Below are 23,963 nucleotides of genomic sequence, written 5' to 3' on the forward strand. Positions count from 1 at the left end.
TGTGCGGTGTGTGATATTGGTCACTGTGCGGTGTGTGATATTGGTCACCGTGGAGAGTGTGATATTGATAACTGTGCAGTGTGTGATATAGGTCACTGTGCAGTATGCGTTCTTGTTCGGTGTTCAGTGTGATATTGTTCACTGTGCAGAGTGTGATATTGGTCACTGTGCGGTGTGTGATATTGGTCACTGTACAGTGTGTGATATTGGCCACTGTGCAGAGTGTGATATTGGTCACTGTGCGTTGTGTGATATTGGTCACTGTACAGTGTGTGATATTGTTCAGTGTTCAGTGTGCGATATTGGTCACTGTGCAGTGTGTGATATTGGTCACTGTACAGAGTGTGATATTGTTCAGTATTCAGTGTGTGATATTGGTCACTCTGCAGTGTGTGATATTGTTCACTGTGCGGTGTGTGATATTGGTCACTGTGCGGTGTGTGATATTGGTCACCGTGCCGAGTGTGATATTGGTCACCGTGCCGAGTGTGATATTGGTCAGTGTGTAATGTGCGATATTGGTCACTGTGCGACTTGTGACATTGGTCACTGTGCTGTGTGTGAGATATTTGTCAGTGTGTAATGTGCGATATTGGTCACTGTGCGATGTGTGATATTGGTCACCGTGCAGTGTGTAATATTGGTCAATGTGTAATGTGCGATATTGGTCACTGTGCGATGTGTGATATTGGTCACCGTGCAGTGTGTAATATTGGTCAGTGTGTAATGTGCGATATTGGTCACTGTGCGATGTGTGACATTGGTCACGGTGCAGTGTGTGATATTGGTCACTGTGCAGTGTGTGTTCTTGTTCGGTGTTCAGTGTGATATTGTTCACTGTGCAGAGTGTGATATTGGTCATTGTGCGGTGTGTGATATTGGTCACTGTATACTGTGTGATATTGGCCACTGTGCAGTGTGTGATATTGGTCACTGTGCAGTGTGTGATATTGGTCACTGTGCGGTGTGTGATATTAGTCACTGTGCAGATTGTGATATTGATAACTGTGCAGTGTGTGATATTGGTCACTGTGCAGTGTGTGATATTTGTCACTGTGCGGTGTGTGATATTTTTCACTGTGCCGAGTGTGATATTGACAACTGTGCACAGTGTGACATTGGTCATGGTGCAGTGTGTGATATTGGTCACTGTGCAATGTGTGATATTGGTCACTGTGCAGAGTGTGATATTGGTCACTGTGCGGTGTGTGATATTGGCCACTGTGCAGAGTGTGATATTGGTCACTGTGCGTTGTGTGATATTGGTCACTGTTCAGTGCGTGATATTGTTCAGTGTTCAGTGTGCAATATTGGTCACTGTGCAGTGTGTGATTTTGGTCACTGTGCAGTGTGTGATATTGGTCACTGTGCAGTGTGTGATATTGTTCAGTGTTCAGTGTGCGATATTGGTCACTGTGCAGTGTGTGATATTGGTCACTGTGCAGAGTGTGATATTGGTCACTGTGCAGAGTGTGATATTGGTTACTGTGCGGTGTGTGATATTGATCCCTGTATGGTGGGTGTGATATTGGTCACTGTGCGATGTGTGACATTGGTCACTGTGCCGAGTGTGATATTGGTCACTGTGCAGTGTGTGCTATTGGTCACTGTGCAGTGTGTGATATTGGTCCCTGTGCCAAGTTTGATACTGGTCACAATGTGATGTGTGATATTGGTCACGGTGCAGAGTGTGGTATTGGCCATTGTGCAGACTGTGATATTGATCACTGTGCAATGTTTGATATTCCTGGTCAGTGTGCTGAGTGTGATATTGGTCACTATGCAGTGTGTGCTATTGGTTACTGTGCAGTGTGTAATATGGGTCACTGTGCAGAGTTTGTTGTTGGTCACTGTGCAGTGTGTGATATTGGTCACTGTGCAGAGTGTGATATTGGTCACTGTGCAGAGTGTGATATTGATCATAGTGCAGTGTGTGATATTGTTCACTGTGCAGAGTGAGATATTGGTCAGTATTCGGTGTGTGATATTGTTCAGTGTTCAGTGTGTGATATTGGTTACTGTGCAGTGTTTGATATTGGTCTCTGTGCGGTGTGTAAAATTGGTCACTATGTGGTGTGTGATATTGTTCAGTGTTCGGTGTGTGATATTGGTCATTGTGCAATGTGTGGTGTTGGTCGCTGTGCAGTGTGTGTGATATTGGTCAGTGTGCGGTCTCTGATATTGGTCACTGTGCAGAGTGTGATATTGTTCAGTGTTCAGTGTGTGATATTGGTCGGTGTGCGATGTGTGACATTGGTCACTGTGCAGTGTGTGGTATTGGTCACTGTGCGGTGTGTGTTATTGGTCACTGTGCGGTGTACGATATTGGTCACTGTGCAGTGTGTGATATTGGTCACTGTGCAGTGTGTGATATTGGTCACTGTGCGGTGTGTGATATCGGTGACTGTGTGATGTGTGATATTGGTCAATGCACAGTGTGTGATATTGGTCATTGTGCAATGTGTGGTGTTGGTCGCTGTGTTGTGTATGAGATTGGTCACTGTGCAGTGCGTGATATTGGTCACTGTGCAGTGCGTGATATCGGTCACTGTGCAGTGCGTGATATCGGTCACTGTGCAGTGCGTGATATCGGTCACTGTGCAGTGTGTGATATCGGTCACTGTTCGGTGTGTGATATTGGTCACCGTGCCGAGTGTGATATTGCTCAGTATGTAATGTGTGATATTGGTCACTGTGCGATGTGTGACATTGGTCACTGTGCAGTGCGTGACATTGGTCACTGTGCAGTGTGTGATATTGTTCACTGTGCAGTGTGTGATATTGGTCAATGCATAGTGTTTGATATTGGTCACTGTGCAATGTGTGGTGTTGGTCGCTGTGCTGTGTATGAGATTGGTCACTGTGCAGTGCGTGATATTGGTCACTTTGCAGTGTGTGATATTGGTTACTGTGTGGTGTGTGATATTGGCCACTGTGCAGTATATGACATTGGTCACTGTGCAGTGTGTGATATTGATCCCTGTATGGTGGGTGTGATATTGGTCACTGTGCGATGTGTGACATTGGTCACTGTGCCGAGTGTGATATTGGTCAGTGTGTAATGTGCGATATTGGTCACTGTGCGATGTGTGATATTGGTCACCGTGCAGTGTGTGATATTGGTCACTGTGCAGTGTGTGTTCTTGTTCGGTGTTCAGTGTGATATTGTTCACTGTGCAGAGTGTGATATTGGTCATTGTGCGGTGTGTGATATTGGTCATTGTGCGGTGTGTGATATTGGTCACTGTGCAGTGTGTGATATTGGTCACTGTGCGGTGTGTGATATTGGTCACTGTGCGGTGTGTGATATTGGTCACTGTGCGGTGTGTGATATTGGTCACTGTGCGGTGTGTGATATTGGTCACTGTGGAGAGTGTGATATTTGTCACTGTGCGGTGTGTGATATTGGTCACCGTGCCGAGTGTGATATTGATAACTGTGCAGTGTGTGATATAGGTCACTGTGCAGTATGCGTTCTTGTTCGGTGTTCAGTGTGATATTGTTCACTGTGCAGAGTGTGATATTGGTCACTGTGCGGTGTGTGATATTGGCCACTGTGCGTTGTGTGATATTGGTCACTGTACAGTGTGTGATAATGTTCAGTGTTCAGTGTGCGATATTGGTCACTGTGCAGTGTGTGATATTGGTCACTGTGCGGTGTGTGATATTGGTCACTGTGCGGTGTGTGATAGTGGTCCCTGTACGGTGTGTGATATTGGTCACCGTGCCGAGTGTGATATTGGTCACTGTGCAGTGTGTGATATTGGTCACCGTGCCGAGTGTGATATTGCTCAGTGTGTCATGTGCGATATTGGTCACTGTGCGATGTGTGACATTGGTCACTGTGCCGAGTGTGATATTGGTCAGTGTGTAATGTGCGATATTAGTCACTGTGCGATGTATGACATTGGTCACTGTGCAGTGTGTGATATTGGTCACTGTGCAGTATGTGATATAGGTCACTGTGCGGTGTGTGACATTGGTCACTGTGCCGAGTGTGATATTGGTCAGTGTGTAATGTGCGATATTGGTCACTGTGCGGTCTGTGATATTGGCCAGTGAGCAGTGTGTGATATTGGTCACTGTGCAGTGTGTGCTATTGGTCACTGTGCGGTGTGTGATATTGGCCACTGTGCGTTGTGTGATATTGGTCACTGTACAGTGTGTGATAATGTTCAGTGTTCAGTGTGCGATATTGGTCACTGTGCAGTGTGTGATATTGGTCACTGTGCGGTGTGTGATATTGGTCACTGTGCGGTGTGTGATAGTGGTCCCTGTCCGGTGTGTGATATTGGTCACCGTGCTGAGTGTGATATTGGTCACTGTGCAGTGTGTGATATTGGTCACCGTGCCGAGTGTGATATTGCTCAGTGTGTCATGTGCGATATTGGTCACTGTGCGATGTGTGACATTGGTCACTGTGCCGAGTGTGATATTGGTCAGTGTGTAATGTGCGATATTGGTCACTGTGCGATGTATGACATTGGTCACTGTGCAGTGTGTGATATTGGTCACTGTGCAGTATGTGATATAGGTCACTGTGCGGTGTGTGAAATTGGTCACTGTGCAGTGCGTGATATCGGTCACTGTGCAGTGCGTGATATCGGTCACTGTGCAGTGTGTGATATCGGTCACTGTTCGGTGTGTGATATTGGTCACCGTGCCGAGTGTGATATTGCTCAGTATGTAATGTGTGATATTGGTCACTGTGCGATGTGTGACATTGGTCACTGTGCAGTGCGTGACATTGGTCACTGTGCAGTGTGTGATATTGTTCACTGTGCAGTGTGTGATATTGGTCAATGCATAGTATGTGATATTGGTCACTTTGCAGTGTGTGATATTGGTTACTGTGTGGTGTGTGATATTGGCCACTGTGCAGTATGTGACATTGGTCACTGTGCAGTGTGTGATATTGATCCCTGTATGGTGGGTGTGATATTGGTCACTGTGCGATGTGTGACATTGGTCACTGTGCCGAGTGTGATATTGGTCAGTGTGTAATGTGCGATATTGGTCACTGTGCGATGTGTGATATTGGTCACCGTGCAGTGTGTGATATTGGTCAGTGTGTAATGTGCGATATTGGTCACTGTGCGGTGTGTGATATTGGTCACCGTGCCGAGTGTGATATTGGTCAGTGTGTAATGTGCGATATTGGTCACTGTGCAGTGTGTGATATTGGTCCCTGTGCCGAGTTTGATACTGGTCACAATGTGATGTGTGATATTGGTCACGGTGCAGAGTGTGGTATTGGCCATTGTGCAGACTGTGATATTGATCACTGTGCAATGTTTGATATTCCTGGTCAGTGTGCTGAGTGTGATATTGGTCACTATGCAGTGTGTGCTATTGGTTACTGTGCAGTGTGTAATATGGGTCACTGTGCAGAGTTTGTTGTTGGTCACTGTGCAGTGTGTGATATTGGTCACTGTTCAGTGTGTGATATTGGTCACTGTGCAGAGTGTGATATTGGTCACTGTGCAGAGTGTGATATTGATCACTGTGCAGAGTGCGATAGTGGTCACTGTGCGGTATGTGATATTGGTCACTGTGCAGTGTGAGATATTGGTCAGTATTCGGTGTGTGATATTGTTCAGTGTTCAGTGTGTGATATTGGTTACTGTGCAGTATGTGATATTGGTCTCTGTGCGGTGTGTGATATTGGTCTCTGTGCGGTGTGTGATATTGGTCTCTGTGCGGTGTGTGATATTGTTCAGTGTTCGGTGTGTGATATTGGTCATTGTGCAATGTGTGGTGTTGGTCGCTGTGCAGTGTGTGTGATATTGGTCAGTGTGCGGTCTCTGATATTGGTCACTGTGCAGAGTGTGATATTGTTCAGTGTGTGATATTGGTCGGTGTGCGATGTGTGACATTGGTCACTGTGCAGTGTGTGGTATTGGTCACTGTGCGGTGTGTGTTATTGGTCACTGTGCGTTGTACGATATTGGTCACTGTGCAGTGTGTGATATTGGTCACTGTGCAGTGTGTGATATTGGTCACTGTGCGGTGTGTGATATCGGTGACTGTGTGATGTGTGATATTGGTCAATGCACAGTGTGTGATATTGGTCATTGTGCAATGTGTGGTGTTGGTCGCTGTGTTGTGTATGAGATTGGTCACTGTGCAGTGCGTGATATTGGTCACTGTGCAGTGCGTGATATCGGTCACTGTGCAGTGCGTGATATCGGTCACTGTGCAGTGTGTGATATCGGTCACTGTTCGGTGTGTGATATTGGTCACCGTGCCGAGTGTGATATTGCTCAGTATGTAATGTGTGATATTGGTCACTGTGCGATGTGTGACATTGGTCACTGTGCAGTGCGTGATATTGGTCAATGCATAGTATGTGATATTGGTCACTGTGCAATGTGTGGTGTTGGTCGCTGTGCTGTGTATGAGATTGGTCACTGTGCAGTGCGTGACATTGGTCACTTTGCAGTGTGTGATATTGGTTACTGTGTGGTGTGTGATATTGGCCACTGTGCAGTATGTGACATTGGTCACTGTGCAGTGTGTGATATTGATCCCTGTATGGTGGGTGTGATATTGGTCACTGTGCGATGTGTGACATTGGTCACTGTGCCGAGTGTGATATTGGTCAGTGTGTAATGTGCGATATTGGTCACTGTGCGATGTGTGATATTGGTCACCGTGCAGTGTGTGATATTGGTCAGTGTGTAATGTGCGATATTGGTCACTGTGCGGTGTGTGATATTGGTCACCGTGCCGAGTGTGATATTGGTCAGTGTGTAATGTGCGATATTGGTCACTGTGCGGTGTGTGATATTGGTCACTGTGCGGTGTGTGATATTGGTCACTGTGGAGAGTGTGATATTTGTCACTGTGCGGTGTGTGATATTGGTCACCGGGCCGAGTGTGATATTGATAACTGTGCAGTGTGTGATATAGGTCACTGTGCAGTATGCGTTCTTGTTCAGTGTTCAGTGTGATATTGTTCACTGTGCAGAGTGTGATATTGGTCACTGTGCGGTGTGTGATATTGGCCACTGTGCAGAGTGTGATATTGGTCACTGTGCGTTGTGTGATATTGGTCACTGTACAGTGTGTGATAATGTTCAGTATTCAGTGTGTGATATTGGTCTCTCTGCAGTGTGTGATATTGTTCACTGTGCGGTGTGTGATATTGGTCACTGTGCGGTGTGTGATCGTGGTCCCTGCACGGTGTGTGATATTGGTCACCGTGCCGAGTGTGATATTGGTCACTGTGCAGTGTGTGATATTGGTCACCGTGCCGAGTGTGATATTGCTCAGTGTGTCATGTGCGATATTGGTCACTGTGCGATGTGTGACATTGGTCACTGTGCCGAGTGTGATATTGGTCAGTGTGTAATGTGCGATATTGGTCACTGTGCAGTGTGTGCTATTGGTCACTGTGCAGTGTGTGATATTGGTCCCTGTGCCGAGTTTGATACTGGTCACAATGTGATGTGTGATATTGGTCACGGTGCAGAGTGTGGTATTGGCCATTGTGCAGACTGTGATATTGATCACTGTGCAATGTTTGATATTCCTGGTCAGTGTGCTGAGTGTGATATTGGTCACTATGCAGTGTGTGCTATTGGTTACTGTGCAGTGTGTAATATGGGTCACTGTGCAGAGTTTGTTGTTGGTCACTGTGCAGTGTGTGATATTGGTCACTGTTCAGTGTGTGATATTGGTCACTGTGCAGAGTGTGATATTGGTCACTGTGCAGAGTGTGATATTGATCATAGTGCAGTGTGTGATATTGTTCACTGTGCAGAGTGCGATAGTGGTCACTGTGCGGTATGTGATATTGGTCTCTGTGCGGTGTGTGATATTGGTCATTGTGCGGTGTGTAAAATTGGTCACTGTGTGGTGTGTGATATTGTTCAGTGTTCGGTGTGTGATATTGGTCATTGTGCAATGTGTGGTGTTGGTCGCTGTGCAGTGTGTGTGATATTGGTCAGTGTGCGGTCTCTGATATTGGTCACTGTGCAGAGTGTGATATTGTTCAGTGTTCAGTGTGTGATATTGGTCGGTGTGCGATGTGTGACATTGGTCACTGTGCAGTGTGTGGTATTGGTCACTGTGCGGTGTGTGTTATTGGTCACTGTGCGGTGTACGATATTGGTCACTGTGCAGTGTGTGATATTGGTCACTGTGCAGTGTGTGATATTGGTCACTGTGCGGTGTGTGATATCGGTGACTGTGTGATGTGTGATATTGGTCAATGCACAGTGTGTGATATTGGTCATTGTGCAATGTGTGGTGTTGGTCGCTGTGTTGTGTATGAGATTGGTCACTGTGCAGTGCGTGATATTGGTCACTGTGCAGTGCGTGATATTGGTCACTGTGCAGTGCGTGATATCGGTCACTGTGCAGTGTGTGATATCGGTCACTGTTCGGTGTGTGATATTGGTCACTGTGCAGTGCGTGATATCGGTCACTGTGCAGTGTGTGATATCGGTCACTGTTCGGTGTGTGATATTTGTCACCGTGCCGAGTGTGATATTGCTCAGTATGTAATGTGTGATATTGGTCACTGTGCAATGTGTGACATTGGTCACTGTGCAGTGCGTGACATTGGTCACTGTGCAGTGTGTGATATTGTTCACTGTGCAGTGTGTGATATTGGTCAATGCATAGTGTGTGATATTGGTCACTGTGCAATGTGTGGTGTTGGTCGCTGTGCTGTGTATTAGATTGGTCACTGTGCAGTGCGTGATATTGGTCACTTTGCAGTGTGTGATATTGGTTACTGTGTGGTGTGTGATATTGGCCACTGTGCAGTATGTGACATTGGTCACTGTGCAGTGTGTGATATTGGTCACCGTGCAATGTGTGATATTACTGGTCACTGGGCAGTGTGTGATATTGGTCACTGCAGTGTGTGTTATTGGTCAGTATGCAGTGTATGATATTAGTGACTGTGCAGTATGTGATAGTGGTCACTGTGCGGTGTGTGATATTAGTCACTGCGCAGTGTGTGATGTTGGTCACTGTGCAGAGTTGATGTTGGTCACTGTGCAATGTGTGATATTGATCACTGTGCATTGTGTGATATTGGTCACTGTGCAGTGTGTGATATTTGTCACTGTGCAGTGTGTGATATTTGTCACTGTGCAGTGTGTGATATTGATCACTGTGCAGTGTGTGATATTGGTCACTGTGCAGAGTGTGATATTGATCATTGTGCAGTGTGTGAGGTCGGTCACTGTGCAGTGTGTGGTGTTGGTCACTGTGCAGTGTGTGGTGTTGGTCACTGTGCAGAGTGTGTTATTGGTCACTGTGCAGTGTGTGATATTGACCACTGTGCAGTGTGTGATATTGACCACTGTGCAGTGTGTGATATTGTTCACTGTGCAGAGTGTGACAGTGGTCACTGTGCAGTGTGTGATATTGTTCACTTTGCGATGTGGGATATTGGTCATTGTGCAGAGTTTGACGTTCGTCACTGTGCAGTGTGTGATATTGATCCCTGTGCAGAGTGTGATATTGTTCAGTGTTCAGTGTGTGATATTGGGCTCTGTGCAGTGTGTGATATTAGTCAATGAGCAGTGTGTGATATTGGTCACTGTGCAGAGTGTGATATTACTGGTCACTTCAGTACACAATATTACCGCTCACTGTATGGTATGCGATATTGGTGGCTGTATGGTGTGTGATTAATTCCTGATGAAGGGCTTATGCTCGAAACGTCGAATTCTCTATTCCTGAGATGCTGCCTAACCTGCTGTGATTAGTTGCTATGTTGTATGTGATATTTATCTCTTTATGGCATATGACATTACCGATCTCTCTGATATTCCAGGATATTGTGCGGTGTAATATTACCGGTCTGTTTGTGATATTACTCTGTCTATGCAGTGTCATGTTTCCCATCTCTGTGCCTTGTGTGATATTTCTTGTTCAGATTTTAACTAATTGTAACGATCTCATATCTTGCAACCTCTCTATTTAACTCTCATAAAATACTGGTGCATCAAAGCAATTGGTGATCCAAAACATGTCTGTGAGAAACAAAAGCCATTTTCTCTCTGTTCAGTACGTTTCACATCTATACCATAAGTTGGAATCTCAATCCAACTTATATAATAATGCTGCGTGGTTTGATTGGGTGTTTTTTTTAATTCATAATTTTTTTAAAAAGTCATAAAACTCTAGCTCCCAGACATCTGAGATAGAACTAGGAAGTATTCGAGCCAGTCAGTAAGTTGGTTTACAGCTGTTAAGTGCTCGTCTGTTAGAGTTTTGAGTATTTGTTCTCTGACAGACCCCATTACTCAGGTGAGTTGCCACAGTGATAGATCATATGGCTCCTTCAGATCAGGACGGCTTTTCTGTCCACTCAGCATTCCTGCAGTATTTTCTTCTCCAAACTTACCATTATAATCCTCTATTTCCTTCTCCTTATCCTCATCTGGATGCCTGCTACTCTGTTTATGCACTCCTTGTGGGAATGATTCCACATTCTCACCACTCTTGAATTGCTGTATGGATTTCTTGGTGAATATCGTAATATTGATGTCATCCAGTTATTACCTTCACCGCACGGTGGCTCAGTGATTAGCACTGCTGCTTCACAGCGTCAGGGACCTGGGTACAATTCCCAACCTCGGGCGACTGTCTGTGTGGAGTTTGCACATCCTCCCCGTGTCTGCGTGGGTTTCCTCCAGGTGCTTCGGTTTCCTCCCACAATCCAAAGATGTGCTGGTTGGGTGAATTGGTTACGCTAAATTTCTCATAGCGTCCAGGGATGTTTACGTTAGGTGCATTCGTCAGGGATAAATGTAGAGTAATGGGGGGGGAATGGGTTTGGGTGGGATACTCTTTGGAGGGTCAGTGTGGGACCTCTTCCCTTCAACCTGTGCCAGACCTTCCACGCCAGCTGGATTTACTGACCCTCTTCACAATGCTGTCCACCCTGAACACCGTGGAGACTCCCAAAATGTGAAACGCCTCAACTCCCAAGGAGCCCTGCCTGGAATGTCAAATGTTGCTAGTATTTCCTTTTGACTTAGCCGGGGTATGAAGTTACATGCAGGGTCTTGGTGCATATTTCTTGAAGGGCTGACAGAAACTCATGATGGTCGCCCCTCCCAGAAGCAGATTTGCTGTGGAGGTCTGTTCAGGGAGTGTGGCAGAGGGTGTGTTTGTTCTCAGTGGACACACCAGTGACCACAACTCTCCAGAGCCTGCTGGACCCCTGCCACGAAAGGTTAAGTCAAGCCCAGCAAGAAATGGGATTTACTCCTTCTGACTGCCCTGGTGTGCCCACGTCACATTGTGCGAGATATAAATTGTTGGAAGATTCCAAGCCAGGCGGAAACTGAAACAAGTCGAGAGCGCGGTGCTGAAAAAGCACAGCAGGTCAGGGCAGCATCTGAGGAGCAAGAGAGTCGACATTTTGGGCACGAGCCCTTCATCAGGAAACCAAAACAAGTCTTTTCTTATAATAGGCCATTAGGCCCACTTGACCTCAGCACACTACCCTGAGTGGGGCCTCTCAGTCCTTCCACCGTTCAATATGCTCCGAGCTAATCTGATTCTAATCGGCATTCCTTCATATCCATGAGACTCTTTCATCCCCTTGCTGGCAAGAATCCACCTACCCTGCCTTAATAATGTTTGAAGATTAATGTTTGGGATGGCACGATGGCTCAGTGGTTAGCCCTGTTGCCTCAGAGCGCCAGAGACCCAGGTTCAATTCCTCCCTCAGGCGACTGTCTCTCTGGAGCTTACACATTCTCTGCGTGGGTTTCCTCCGGGTGCTCTGGTTTCCTCCCACAGTCCAAAGATGTGCCGGTTGGGTGAACTGGCCATGCTAAATTGCCCGTAGTGTTAGGTGCATTAGGCAGAGTGGTTGCTCTTCGGAGGGTCGGTGTGGACATGTTGGGCTGAAGGGCCTGTTTCCACACTGTAGGGAATCTAATCCAATCTATTTATACTTACACTGCAACTTGAGCAAGTGAATTCTAAATTCACTCAGCTCTTGTGTGTGATTATACACCTCTAGAGCAAGGTGGAATCTGAACCCAGGCCTCCCGGTTCAGAGGTGGGAACACTGCCACTACACCACAGAGCCTCTCTTAATTCTGAGAAACCAATTGCTTTTTGCATATCCAAACCTATTTGTATCTGCTTGAAGGTGATTAAAACCTACCACCTCTCTCTTATCCTTCACAACAATATTAACAAACTTTACCATTAAAAAGATATTAACATATGTTTTCCACATTAACGTAGCTGTTCCACAAAGCGTGCCCACTCTAGCAGGCTGCAGTCCTGGAGATTTCGCCATCACTTTCACCTCCAATTCAACTGGCCCTCGATTTTTAACTTAAAAGGAAAGATTTTGAAAGGAAATGTTTCAAAGTGCTTTCGCAGTGTCCCAATGATATTTATCCCAGAGTTGTCTTCAGCAGTGTTCAGGAAATTGATCTGGGGTGTTTGGAAAGTTTGGGACAATTCTGGAGAGTTTTGTGGCTCAGACAGGAAGAAATAAGTCTTTTTTTCTCTGTATGTGTTTGACCAGTATAAGCTGGTTGGCGGAAGGGCTGTTTGATTCAGAAGGTTGAGCTGTACTTGCACTGAATGCTACAGATGACAGGGTCAGCATAACATTGTTCATTTTTTTGTTGTCTGGTTAATCTCTGTGTAAAGGTACCTTGGTCGAACTGAGGCATGTTGTTAGTGTGCCAGTTGGTGGGTTGTGTTTGTTAAACTCACTGCTTAGCTGACTGTGCCTACTGTGTGCTCACTGACTAACTACCTCATCTTTCTCTTGCCTGCAGGGAAGACAAGAAAAGGTATGAATCTTGATTTGCCTCTTGGATTTCTTTGCATCTGCCACTGCTGGGTTTATGGGCTGCCACACCCTTACTCTTGCACAACTTACTTTTTAAAGTTTAATCCTTCGTGGGATGTGAGCTTCGCTGGTGAGACTAGTCTCATCCCTAATTGTCCACTGACCTGAATGCTCCAGTCGGCCATTTCAGAGGTTAGTTAAAAGTCAACCTCATTGCTATGAGTCTGGAGTCACTTGTAGGCTAGAACAGGTAAGGATAGCAGATTTCCTTTCCTGAGGGACACTGGTGAACCAGATAGAGTTTTGGAACAATCAGTGGTGGTTGTCATGGTAGCACTCGTAGAGTCAGAGAGATGTACAGCATGGAAACAGACCCTTCGGTTCAACCCGTCCATGCCGACCAGATATCCCAACCCAATCTAGTTCCACCTGCCAGCACCCAGCCCATATCCCTCCAAACCCTTCCTATTCATATACCCATCCAAATGCCTCTTAAATGTTGCAATTGTACCAGCCTCCACCACTTCCTCTGGCAGCTCATTCCATACCCATACCACCCTCTGCGTGAAAAAGTTGCCCCTTAGGACTCTTTTATATCTTTCCCCGCTCACCCTTAACCTATGCCCCTCTAGTTCGGGACTCCCTGACCCCAGGGAAAAGACTTTGCCTATTTATCCTATCCATGCCCTTCATGATTTTGTAAATCTCTATAAGGTGCTCCAGGGAATACAGCCCCAGCCTGTTCAGCCTCTCCCTGTAGCTCAGATCCTCCAACACTGGCAACATCCTAGTAAATCTTTTCTGAACCCTTTCAAGTTTCACAACATAGGAAGGAGACCAGAATTGCACGCAATATTCCAACAGTGGCCTAACCAATGTCCTGTACAGCCACAACATGACCTCCCAACTCCTGTACTCAATACTCTGACCAATAAAGAAAAGCATACCAAACACCTTCTTCACTATCCTATCTACCTGCGACTCCACTTTCAAGGAGCTATGAACCTGCACTCCAAGGTCTCTTTGTTCAGCAACACTCCCTAGGACCTTACCATTAAGTGTATAAGTCCTGCTAAGATTTGCTTTCCCAAAATGCAGCACCTCGCATTTATCTGAATTAAACTCCATCTGCCACATCTCAGCCCGTTGGCCCATCTGGTCAAGATCCTGTTGTCATCTGAGGTAACCCTCTTTGCTGTCCACTCCACCTCCAATTTTGGTGTCATCTGCAAACTTACTAACTGTACCTCTTATGCTCGCATCCAAATCATTTATGTAAATGACAAAAAGTAGAGGGCCCAGCACTGATCCTTGTGGCACTCCACTGATCACAGGCCTCCAGTCTGAAAAACAAGCCTCCACCACCCCCCTCTCACTGAGAGGAGTTTTCAGTTCCACGTTTATTATTCGGCTGAGTTTAAGTTGTGCCAGCTACCGTGGTGGATTTGAATCCACATCCCCAGATCTGGATCAAACTTAAAAGATTCACTCTCTGTTTTGGGCAAACCGAAAATCGTTTGTAGTTGTGTGCAATCTGTTAGCCATCCCTTGGCCTAACGATGCCGTTTGTGGCATCAGAATTTCTCTTCTTAAGACAGACCTGCTTCGCCTGTTGTCTGTCTCTGATCCCTGAACTGGAAACAGGAATGCCTCACAAGCAACAGTCTGTGACACGCTGGTGGTGCAGGCACAGTTTCAATGTCTGCCTTTCATAATCCATTGGAGAGGGAATATTTACTTTTCTCCCCCTCCAGCTCTTGCTAAAATATTATTTCCAACCGCATTATTTACAAAGAGACATAAGACATTGGTGGCTTAGTGGACTGAAGAAGGCTATCTCAGAGTACAACAGGACTTTAATCGGATGGGCCAGTGGGCAGAGGAGTGGCTGATGAAGTTTAACTTAGATTATTGTGAGGTTTTGCGTTTTGATAAGGCAAACCAGACGGAACTTATATGGTTAATGATAGGGCTTTGGTGAGGGTTGCTGTACTAGGGGTTCAGGTGCCTAGTTCCTTAAAGGTGGAGTCGCAGGTAGAGAGGGTGGTGAATAAAGCGTTTGCTTACTGGCCTTTATTGGTCAGAGCATTGAGTATAGGATTTGGGATGTCATGTTGCGGCTGTACAGGACATTGGTGAGGCTACTTCTAGAATACTTGCTATTCTGGTCTCCCTGCTATAGGAAAGATGTTCTGAAACTTGAAATAATTCAGAAAAGATTTGCAAGGATGTTGCTGGGACTGCAGGGTATGAGCTATAGGGAGAGGCTGAACAGGTTGGGACTTCTTTCCCTGGCACATCTGAGGTTGAGGCGTCACCTTGCAGAGGTTTATAAAATTATGTGGGGCATGAGGTGAATATAGCAAGGTATTTTCTCCAGGGTGGGTGAGTCTAAAGCTAGAGGACATAGGTTTAAGGTGAGGGGAAAGATTAATAAGGAACATGAGACACAACCTTTTCACGCAGAGGGTGATGTGTGTATGGAATGAGCTGCCAGAGGAAGTGGTGGAAGCTCAATTACAACATTTAAGAGGCACCTGGATGGATAAATGAATCGGAAGGGTTAAGAGGGATATGGGCCAACTGCTGGCAAATGGAACCAGTCCAGTTTAGGATATCTGACCAGCGCAGATGAGATGGACCGAAGGGTCTGTTTCAATGCTGTACAACTCAATGACTCTGTTATGCCTGATGATTGGTTCATTGTACTTCACCCAGAGTGGTCACTTGATAGTACAGCACTTGACTAATGATGAAAAGAGATGTATGTTCCTCAGGCTCTTTATCTTGAACTCATCAGGATACACAAGAATGCGAAATTTGAGATGATCTGAATTGTTTGGGTGACATGTTGACTCTGGCTGAGACATTGCTGTGATAATGTTCAAGCGTTGCTCCTTCCCTGGATTACCCAGGAACCGGGGAGCCCTGAAGTTCCCCACTCATTTGCTCTTGGCAATTCCTCACCCAGTCAGACTTAACTTGCCAACCAATCAGAAGTCGCTTTCTCCAATGGTTTAAATTGTTGAGTTAATTTGAAATTTGATATTCGTGTGATTGTCCTTATGAATGCAATGTTGAAAAACTTTAGTGACCTGTCTTTTTTTTCAGTAAGTCACAAAATTATTTTTGGCAACAGCAAACTGTAGGAAATGCACTTAGAATATTGAATGAGTCTCTTATTCTGCTTCCCTGCCCCTGCATCAGTCCCCGAAACCTATACATTAGAAAATTCAATTTTGGCCAATTTTGAAATTGTTTGGAAAAACAAAATGGAATAAAATATGAGTCTCGCTAAAGAAAGATCTATTATGTCAAAGATTTTCACCTTGCACTCATCAGGACAATTTACAAGAATACCACTTTGTGGGGAAATCAACATTTATGCAGCATGACAGGAGAGTGCTGATTTGGGACTCTGGTGAAGAGATTACCGTGGAGAATGCACCAGTCAATGATGACTGATAGTTCATTGACATGCTATATTTAAATTTTAAATCCAGGAGGATGACTCTGATTGCTCAAGGCATTGTTCTGAGGAATGAACTAGCAAATGCCAATTACCTATTTTGTTGAGATGAAACAGGCAGAATGTGTGTAGACAGTCGTAAACGTTGATGTCAGTATGGTTTTCCACACCCTCAGGGTTATGTAGTGAGTATTGTCTACTTCCAGGATCACATTTGATATTGTATTGTGGGTAGCACATTGGCACAGTGGTTAGCACTGCTGCCTCACAGCGCCAGAGACCCAGGTTCAATTCCCGCCTCAGGCGACTGACTGTGTGGAGTTTGCACATTCTCCCCGTGTCTGTGTGGGTTTCCTCCGGGTGCTCCGGTTTCCTCCCACAGTCCAAGGTGTGCAGGTTAGGTGAATTGGCCATGCTAAATTGCCCGTAGTGTTAGGTAAAAGGGGTAATGTCGGGGAATGGGTGGGTTGCACTTCGGTGGGTCGGTGTGGACTTGTTGGGCCGAAGGGCCTGTTTCCACACTGTAAGTAATCTAATCTAATCTAATCTAATTGTAAGTTTTGCAGGGATGGTTTGGTACAATTTGGATGTTTGTTGCGAATAGCTGAAGAGGTATGCTGTTTGATGCAATCCCCCACCAGCCTTTGAGTCCTAAGGTCTACATACGTAGCATCACACCAGAACTGGTATACCACATTTAAAAGCAAAAGTCATCTCGATTCGAGGGCAGCATCCTATTAACGGCAAATACCACACATGGTGCTACTACACAATAGCAGCTTAACTTAACTTAAATTCATATGACTCTGTTGATCAAACTTTTAAAATATCTTACCCTTCGCAGACAGATATAACAGGTACCTAATATGCCTGTTTTAACTCAACAAAATAGAGGACTACTATTCACTGTTTAACTTCTCAGGGCAAAGCTCTGACTAATCACAGTTAACCTGCCCGCTTAAAAATGTAAATAAAGTCTGGTGGTTAACTGTCAGTCATCATTAACTGGTGCACTCCTTATGGCAATGCCTCTACCATTCAATGCTCTCCTCTCTTACAGTATAAATGTCAGTATTTCCTTTATCTTGCTATTCTTGCAAGTTGTCCCAATGAGTGCAAGATGAAAAGCTTTGTCAAAATATATCTCTTTCAGCGATATTCAAATTCTGTACTATCAAGTGACTGTCTGGAATAAAATCCAAAATAACAATCACTCTAAATGTGAATATGAATGAGATAAATGGAAATGAGCACCTTCAGTTACATCTTACTCTGAAAGAAAATTCAGACACAGACCATGTCAATAAATTGCTTTTGGATGTTAACATGCATTCACAGTTTGTGGGTTTGTGTGATAAAATGCTGGCTGAATAAATGTTCCTTTTTTTTTACCTACAATGTACAGTTAGCAGAAGGAAGTTACAGGATACGTGTTATTCAGATATTATCGGAAACACAGTTTTTAAAATGGTTTCCAACAGTGACATGGAGAAAGTTTGTTATTTTAATTGTATTTTCTTCTGCAAATCTCTCTAGGACCAGCCTCCCATTCCAAGGGGACTCGCAGAAAAGGTAAGTCTCTTAAACCTTGGAGAGTGAAGTAAACTTTTGACTTCTCCACTTGATTGAATAAGTCAATGGGTTCTGTGCCACGTGGTGCCCTATATGGGCTATGTTCTAGAACAAGATGCTGCATTACGGCTGGGATCTGTTATGGGATGTGCACTACAGATGGAGTTTTGTAATGGGATGCTGTATTAGGGGCAGGGTCCTCGAATGCATTAGTGGGTTTGCTTTGTTACAATCAGGTTCCGTAATGAGGTGCTGTAAAACAACGCTGGTTTACAAACTAATTCTGTGATGAGATGCTGTATTGTCGGTTGGTTTTGTAATGGGTTGTTCTGTCATAGAGTCATAGAGATGTACAGCATAGAAGTAGACCCTTCAGTCCAACCCGTCCATGCCGACCAGATATCCCAACCCAATCTAGTCCCACCTGCCAACACCCGGCCCATATCCCTCCAAACCCTTCCTATTCATATACCCTTCTAAGTGCCTCTTAAATGTTGCAATTGTACCAGCCTCCACCACTTCCCCTGGCAGCTCATTCCATACATGTACCACCCTCTGTGTGAAAATGTTGCCCCTTAGGTCTCTTTCATATCTTTCCCCTCTCACCCTAAACCTATGCCCTCTAGCTCTGGACTCCCCCACCCCAGGGAAAAGACTTTGCCTATTTACCCTATCAATGCCCCTCATAATTTTGTAAACCTCTATAAGGTCACCCCTCAGCCTCCGACGCTCCAGGGAAAACAGCCCCAGCCTGTTCAGCCTCTCCCTGTAGCTCAAATCCTCCAACCCTGGCAACATCCTTGTAAATCTTTTCTGAACCCTTTCAAGTTTCACAACATCTTTCTGATAGGAAGGAGACCAGAATTGCACGCAATATTCCAACAGTGGCCTAACCAATGTCCTGTACAGCCGCAACATGACCTCCCAACTCCTGTACTCAATACTCTGACCGATAAAGGAAAGCATACCAAACGCCTTCTTCACTATCCTATCTACCTGCGACTCCACTTTCAAGGAGCTATGAACCCGCACTCCAAGGTCTCTTTGTTCAGCAACACTCCCTAGGACCTTACCATTATGTGTAGAAGTCCTGCTAAGACCTGTGCTTTATTTTCACATCCTGCAGATAAACTAGTCTTCGTTAACTTAGTGGAGCACTGGGTGTATTGAGCACTATGATTTGAGAGTAGGGCGAAAAGGCTTTATGCCACTCACCCACCTTAGGAAACTACCATAAAGTAGGGAATTCAGTAAATGCCAGTGTGAAAACTGGCTTTGGTTTTGATGTTCACTCTGTATTTAATCCCTGCATGAGTCTTGCAAAGTGGTTCAGGATCTCCTCCAGTTGAAAGCCAACGTTTACACTGTCGGGGAGTTTACAGGTGGAAATGGATGCCACCCTGGCCCGGGCTGCAGGGATGCCTTTTTCCAGTATCACAACATGCGTGTCCCGAAAGTGCATCAAGTGTGTGTTATGCCAGAAAAAGCTTGGAAAAAAGCTGTTTTGTTTTGGCGGCGTACTGCAATTGGCCAGACCTTTGGTGGTCTCTTTCTCCTGAGTCTGCCATGGCTATCACCCTTATTGGCATGCTGGCTTGGTTGGAGTGTAAATACACAGGGGCTCCAGGCAGCCCCTGTGTATTTACACTGGGCTAGATGGATGTCTGCTGGGAAACATTGATGGGAATATTGGAATTCTGGGCAGCCTGGCTGTTTGCAGCTTTCATCTGTTTCCAGCAGTTCTTAATAGTGCTCATCTCCACAGACAGTGCCTAACAGGAGAGTCAGGAACAGAGGTCTTTCATTGGCCAACAGATGCCCCAGATACATCCTTACTCTTTTCCCAGCTTGCAATAGGCCCCGTAGACTTCATGGATAAGACACTGGTCTTGAGCCAGACATTATGGGTTTGAGTCCCCTCTGGAAAGTAGCAATTTTTGTTTTGAGTTGGGTGGAGATGGGCAGGAAAGTGGAGCTGAGACCGTAGCCATGTTCTTCGTGAGCAGGCTTGAAGGGCTAGATTGCATTTCTTGCTCCTAAGTCCTATGTTCTTGTCTCTGCTGTGGTCAGGATATCTTTGTTGGGCTGAAGAGATGGTATTGTCATTCTGACACTGTTGTGTATGCTCATCGAAGACCTCCCACTGGCTGGTCATAGACCATGGGGGGTAACCATGGAAACAGGACAGATGGACCTGTTACAGTGGTTTGTGTGTTTCTGTGCCAGGGTACCCTCTCACATTGTACAGCATTGGTCAGATCATCACCCTGATCATCTTCATTCCTCAGTGGGATGTGACCATTACTGTCTGGGACAGCATTGATTGCACATCCCTAATTGCCTTTGGATTGAGTGGTTTGCTGGGGTCCTTTCAAAGGGCAGTTGAGAATAAACCAAATCGCTGTAGGACTGGAGTCACATGTAGGCCAGAATCTTAGAATCCATATAGGGTGGAAATAGGTCCTTTGGGTCAGCAAGTCCATACCAACCCTCTGAAGAGTCACCCACCCAGACCCATTCCCCTATTACTCTACATTTATACCTAATTAAGGCACCTAACCTGCACATCCCTGAAGACTAAGGGCAATTTAGCAGGGCCAATTCACCGTGCTATGGATTGTGGGAGGAACCCAGAGTACCTGAGGAAACCCACACAAACATGGGAGCAATGGGCACATTCCACACAGAGAGTCGCCCAAGGCCGGAATCGAACCTGGGTCCTTGGTTCTGTGAGGCAGCAGTGCTAACCACTGAGCCACCGTGCCACCCTTGACATGACTGGGGAGGAAGGGCAGATTTCCTTCTTGTAAAGAGCATTAGTTTTTGCAATTGATGATAGTTATCACAGTCAGCATCACAAAGACCTTTGGATTGAATTTAACTTTCACCAGCTGCCATGGTTAGATTTGATCCCATGTCCCCAGGGCAGGCTTACTAGTCCAGTGACAGTGCTGCTAGCCCGCTGTGTGGACAGGCTTTGAACAGCCTCTTGTTATGGACAGTGTGATTGGACACTGCTGCTTGATTGGCGAGCTCTGATTGGTCCTTGTGCATTTGGCGCCCCCACCTGTTAAGACAAAAGGACAACCGAAGATGTAGATCATTGGCCAGGATTTTACAGAGGGCCAGGAGGTTCCCCTGCCAGGCTCAGAGGTGAAGCCCTGGGTTTGCAGAGTAGATGGCAGGACCTGGAATGGGGTTTTATCAGGGTGGCCAATGAAGAGACCGCCTACAGGTCCACCATGACAGAGTTGCTGATATAATCAGAGTGTCAGCACCCTCAGCTGTTCCACGGCTAGTGGTGCCTTTGGAGACAAGGCCAGTTTCCCGTCAGATGTGATTGGCTGGAACCTGCCTGAGCCTGTCCTTGGTGGCAGATGTGCACTCCCACCAGTGGCATTCTAATACCTGGGAGTGGCCATTGCCTTCAGGAGTCCATCCCATGAGCTAATGCGAAAGGAGCCATTGGAGGACAATCCAAATTCTGGCCTTGACCAACAGCTGAGTGGAAGTGCTGCCATCAGAGATGGAGATCCAGGCCTGTTCCAGCTGTTCAGCAATGCAGGGGCAGGAAACCTGTTACCAGGTCCACACTTGATCTGTCGGAGTGTGTTATTGAGGGGTGACCACTGTCTCAGAGTCTCTGCCTGTGCAGGACTGGAGGGGCAATTGGCCTGTCACTAGGGGTGAGCCATGTTTGCTCAACTGACAGCTCCCAATCGCTTTGTCACAGGCCACTCAAGGTCACATGACTGGTCAGCTGGCGAGAACACCTTTGCAGGGCATGGAGTTGTCTACAAAGTTGTGATGATCATGTCCAATCTCAAATTGTTGATGGAGACTGAATGCAGATTATTGACTTGGATGTGGGATTGTTGGGATGACAGAGGACAGGATCGTGTGTTATGATTTGACACACCATCTTCACAATTGCTGATTTGTTCGAATTTCTGCTCACTAAAGGAATTCTAACCTCCTCAAACCTACCTTTTTGACTTTGTTTTTGTCTCGGTCATTTGTAATTTGGAATGGCCCGAATTAAATAACTGTGTCCTCACTTTCTTCAGGACCTCGACAGCACCGTGCCAGTGATGAGCAGAGGCTTGGTGCTCAGGATGAGACCAGCCCTGGAGCCGATCGTTCCCCCTATAACAATGGATATAAGGACAGGACCTTCGACACTCTGAGTTTGGACAGCTCTGACAGTGTGGACACTAATGTCTCAGCATGCTCTCCAGACAATATTTCAAGGTAAGACTTTTCTCCACTGTCATATGTTCCGTCTGCCTCTGAAACAATAAGCCTGGTTAGCAACCTTAGACAGAGAAGACGAGAATGCTGGGACATTTTAAGAAAACGTACCTACGTTGTGCACCACATCCAGAATTGCTCCCACCTCAGCTCACTTGGAATTCTCATTCTCGTGTTTTTGGAGTTTGGGATTGACTATTCCAAGCCATTCTCTGGTTTGGCCTCCTCACTCCTCTCCCTCATAAACACAAAGAGAATGTGCTGGAGAACCTCAGCAGGTCTGTGGAGAGAAAGCAGCATTGACATTACAAATCCAATGATCTTTCTTCAGAACTGGGAGCTGGAAAGCTGGTGGAGAGTTAATCTCCGTGTTGGTGACCATGATAAGTGGTCATGGCACAGTGGCACAGTGGTTAGCACTGCTGCCTCACAGCGCCAGAGACCCGGGTTCAATTCCCGCCTCAGGCGACTGTGTGTGGAGTTTGTACATTCTCTCCGTGTCTGCGTGGGTTTCCTCCGGGTGCTCCGGTTTCCTCCCACAGTCCAAAGATGGGCAGGTCAGGTGAATTGGCCATGCTAAATTGCCTGTAGTGTGAGGTGCAGGGGTCAATGTAGGGGAATGGGTCCGGGTGGGTGTGCTTCGGCGGGTCAATATGGACTTGTTGGGCCGAAGGACCTGTTTCCACACTGTAAGTAATCTAATCTAATAAGTGTTGTAAAAGCCATGTGGTTCCCTGATGTTAGGGATGAAAACAGCTATCCTGGGGGGGTGCACAAAACACAGAAAGCTATTCTTAGGAGTAACTGGCATACAGGTGCAGCAGGTAAGCAGGGAAGTTAATGGAATGTTAACCCTTATTCCAAGAGTAGGTAACGTTTACTTCAGGTCCAAGATCCTTTATCCGAAATGCTCGGGGCCAGCTGTTTTTCAGAATTCGGAATTTTATGGTTTACAGAATGTGACGGTTCAATGGCGAAAATGTTTAAAGTCTTGTTGGAGAAACAGACTTCTAACTAAGAATGTGCTTGACCACACCTCACTCCCCACGCGTCGTATCTGAGTGACACGCATCGAGTGGGTGTGGACTTGGGTTAACTGTTCGCTCGCCAAACAATCTTGTTAATGAGTTAAAAAAAAACTTCCCCAAAAAAACCCTCTGTATTCAGAGCTTTTTTGGTGTTTTGGATGTTCGGATGAAGGATCTTGTAACCGTACAATGTTGAGGGTGCTGGTGGAACTATGTCTGGCCTCTTGGTTCCCCCCTTACCTAAGGAAAGAAATCATGGAATTGGAGGAGGTTCAAAGGAGGTTCACTAGGATGATCCTCCCCCCACACACCTACCCCATCCCACCCCGCACTCTATTCCACCGTACTCTATCCCACCGTACCCCACCCCACTGCACCCCATCCCATTGCACCCCATCCCATTGCACCCCATCCCACTGCACCCTATCCCACCGTACCCCATCCCACCGTACCCCATCCCACCGTACCCCATCCCACCGCACCCCATCCCACCGCACCCCATCCCACCGTACCCCACCCCATCCCACCGCACCCCATCCCACCGCACCCCATCCCACCGCACCCCATCCCACCGCACCCCATCCCACCGCACCCCATCCCACCACACCCCATCCCTCCGTTCCCCATCCCACCACACCCCATCCCTCCGTACCCCATCCCACCGTACCCCATCTCACTGCACCCCGTCCCACCACACCCTGTCCCAACGTACCCCATCCCACCGTATTCCATCCCACTGCACCCCATACTACCGCATCCCATCCCACCACACCCTATCCCAACGTATTCCATCTCACCGCACCCCATCCCACCGTACCCCATCCCACCGTATTCCATCCCACCACACCCT

The 23,963-nt window shown here is 46.4% G+C and overlaps 1 protein-coding gene across 11 annotated transcripts in view; it reads left to right on the forward strand.

The window, feature by feature from the left end:
* phldb2b (pleckstrin homology-like domain, family B, member 2b) overlaps nucleotides 1-23,963 on the forward strand; it is a 261,470-nt gene that overhangs the window by 214,560 nt on the left and 22,947 nt on the right. For 10 of the 11 annotated variants that reach the window (XM_060833320.1, XM_060833318.1, XM_060833319.1 and 7 more), the window contains 3 exons: nucleotides 12,780-12,794; nucleotides 17,799-17,834; nucleotides 21,902-22,085. In XM_060833320.1, coding sequence (XP_060689303.1) covers nucleotides 12,780-12,794; nucleotides 17,799-17,834; nucleotides 21,902-22,085 — 235 coding nt within the window. The remainder of the gene's footprint in view (nucleotides 1-12,779; nucleotides 12,795-17,798; nucleotides 17,835-21,901; nucleotides 22,086-23,963) is intronic. The other variant, XM_060833316.1, reaches the window with a different exon arrangement.

Source organism: Hemiscyllium ocellatum, chromosome 12, assembly GCF_020745735.1.
Source record: "Hemiscyllium ocellatum isolate sHemOce1 chromosome 12, sHemOce1.pat.X.cur, whole genome shotgun sequence".
NCBI lineage: Eukaryota > Metazoa > Chordata > Chondrichthyes > Orectolobiformes > Hemiscylliidae > Hemiscyllium > Hemiscyllium ocellatum.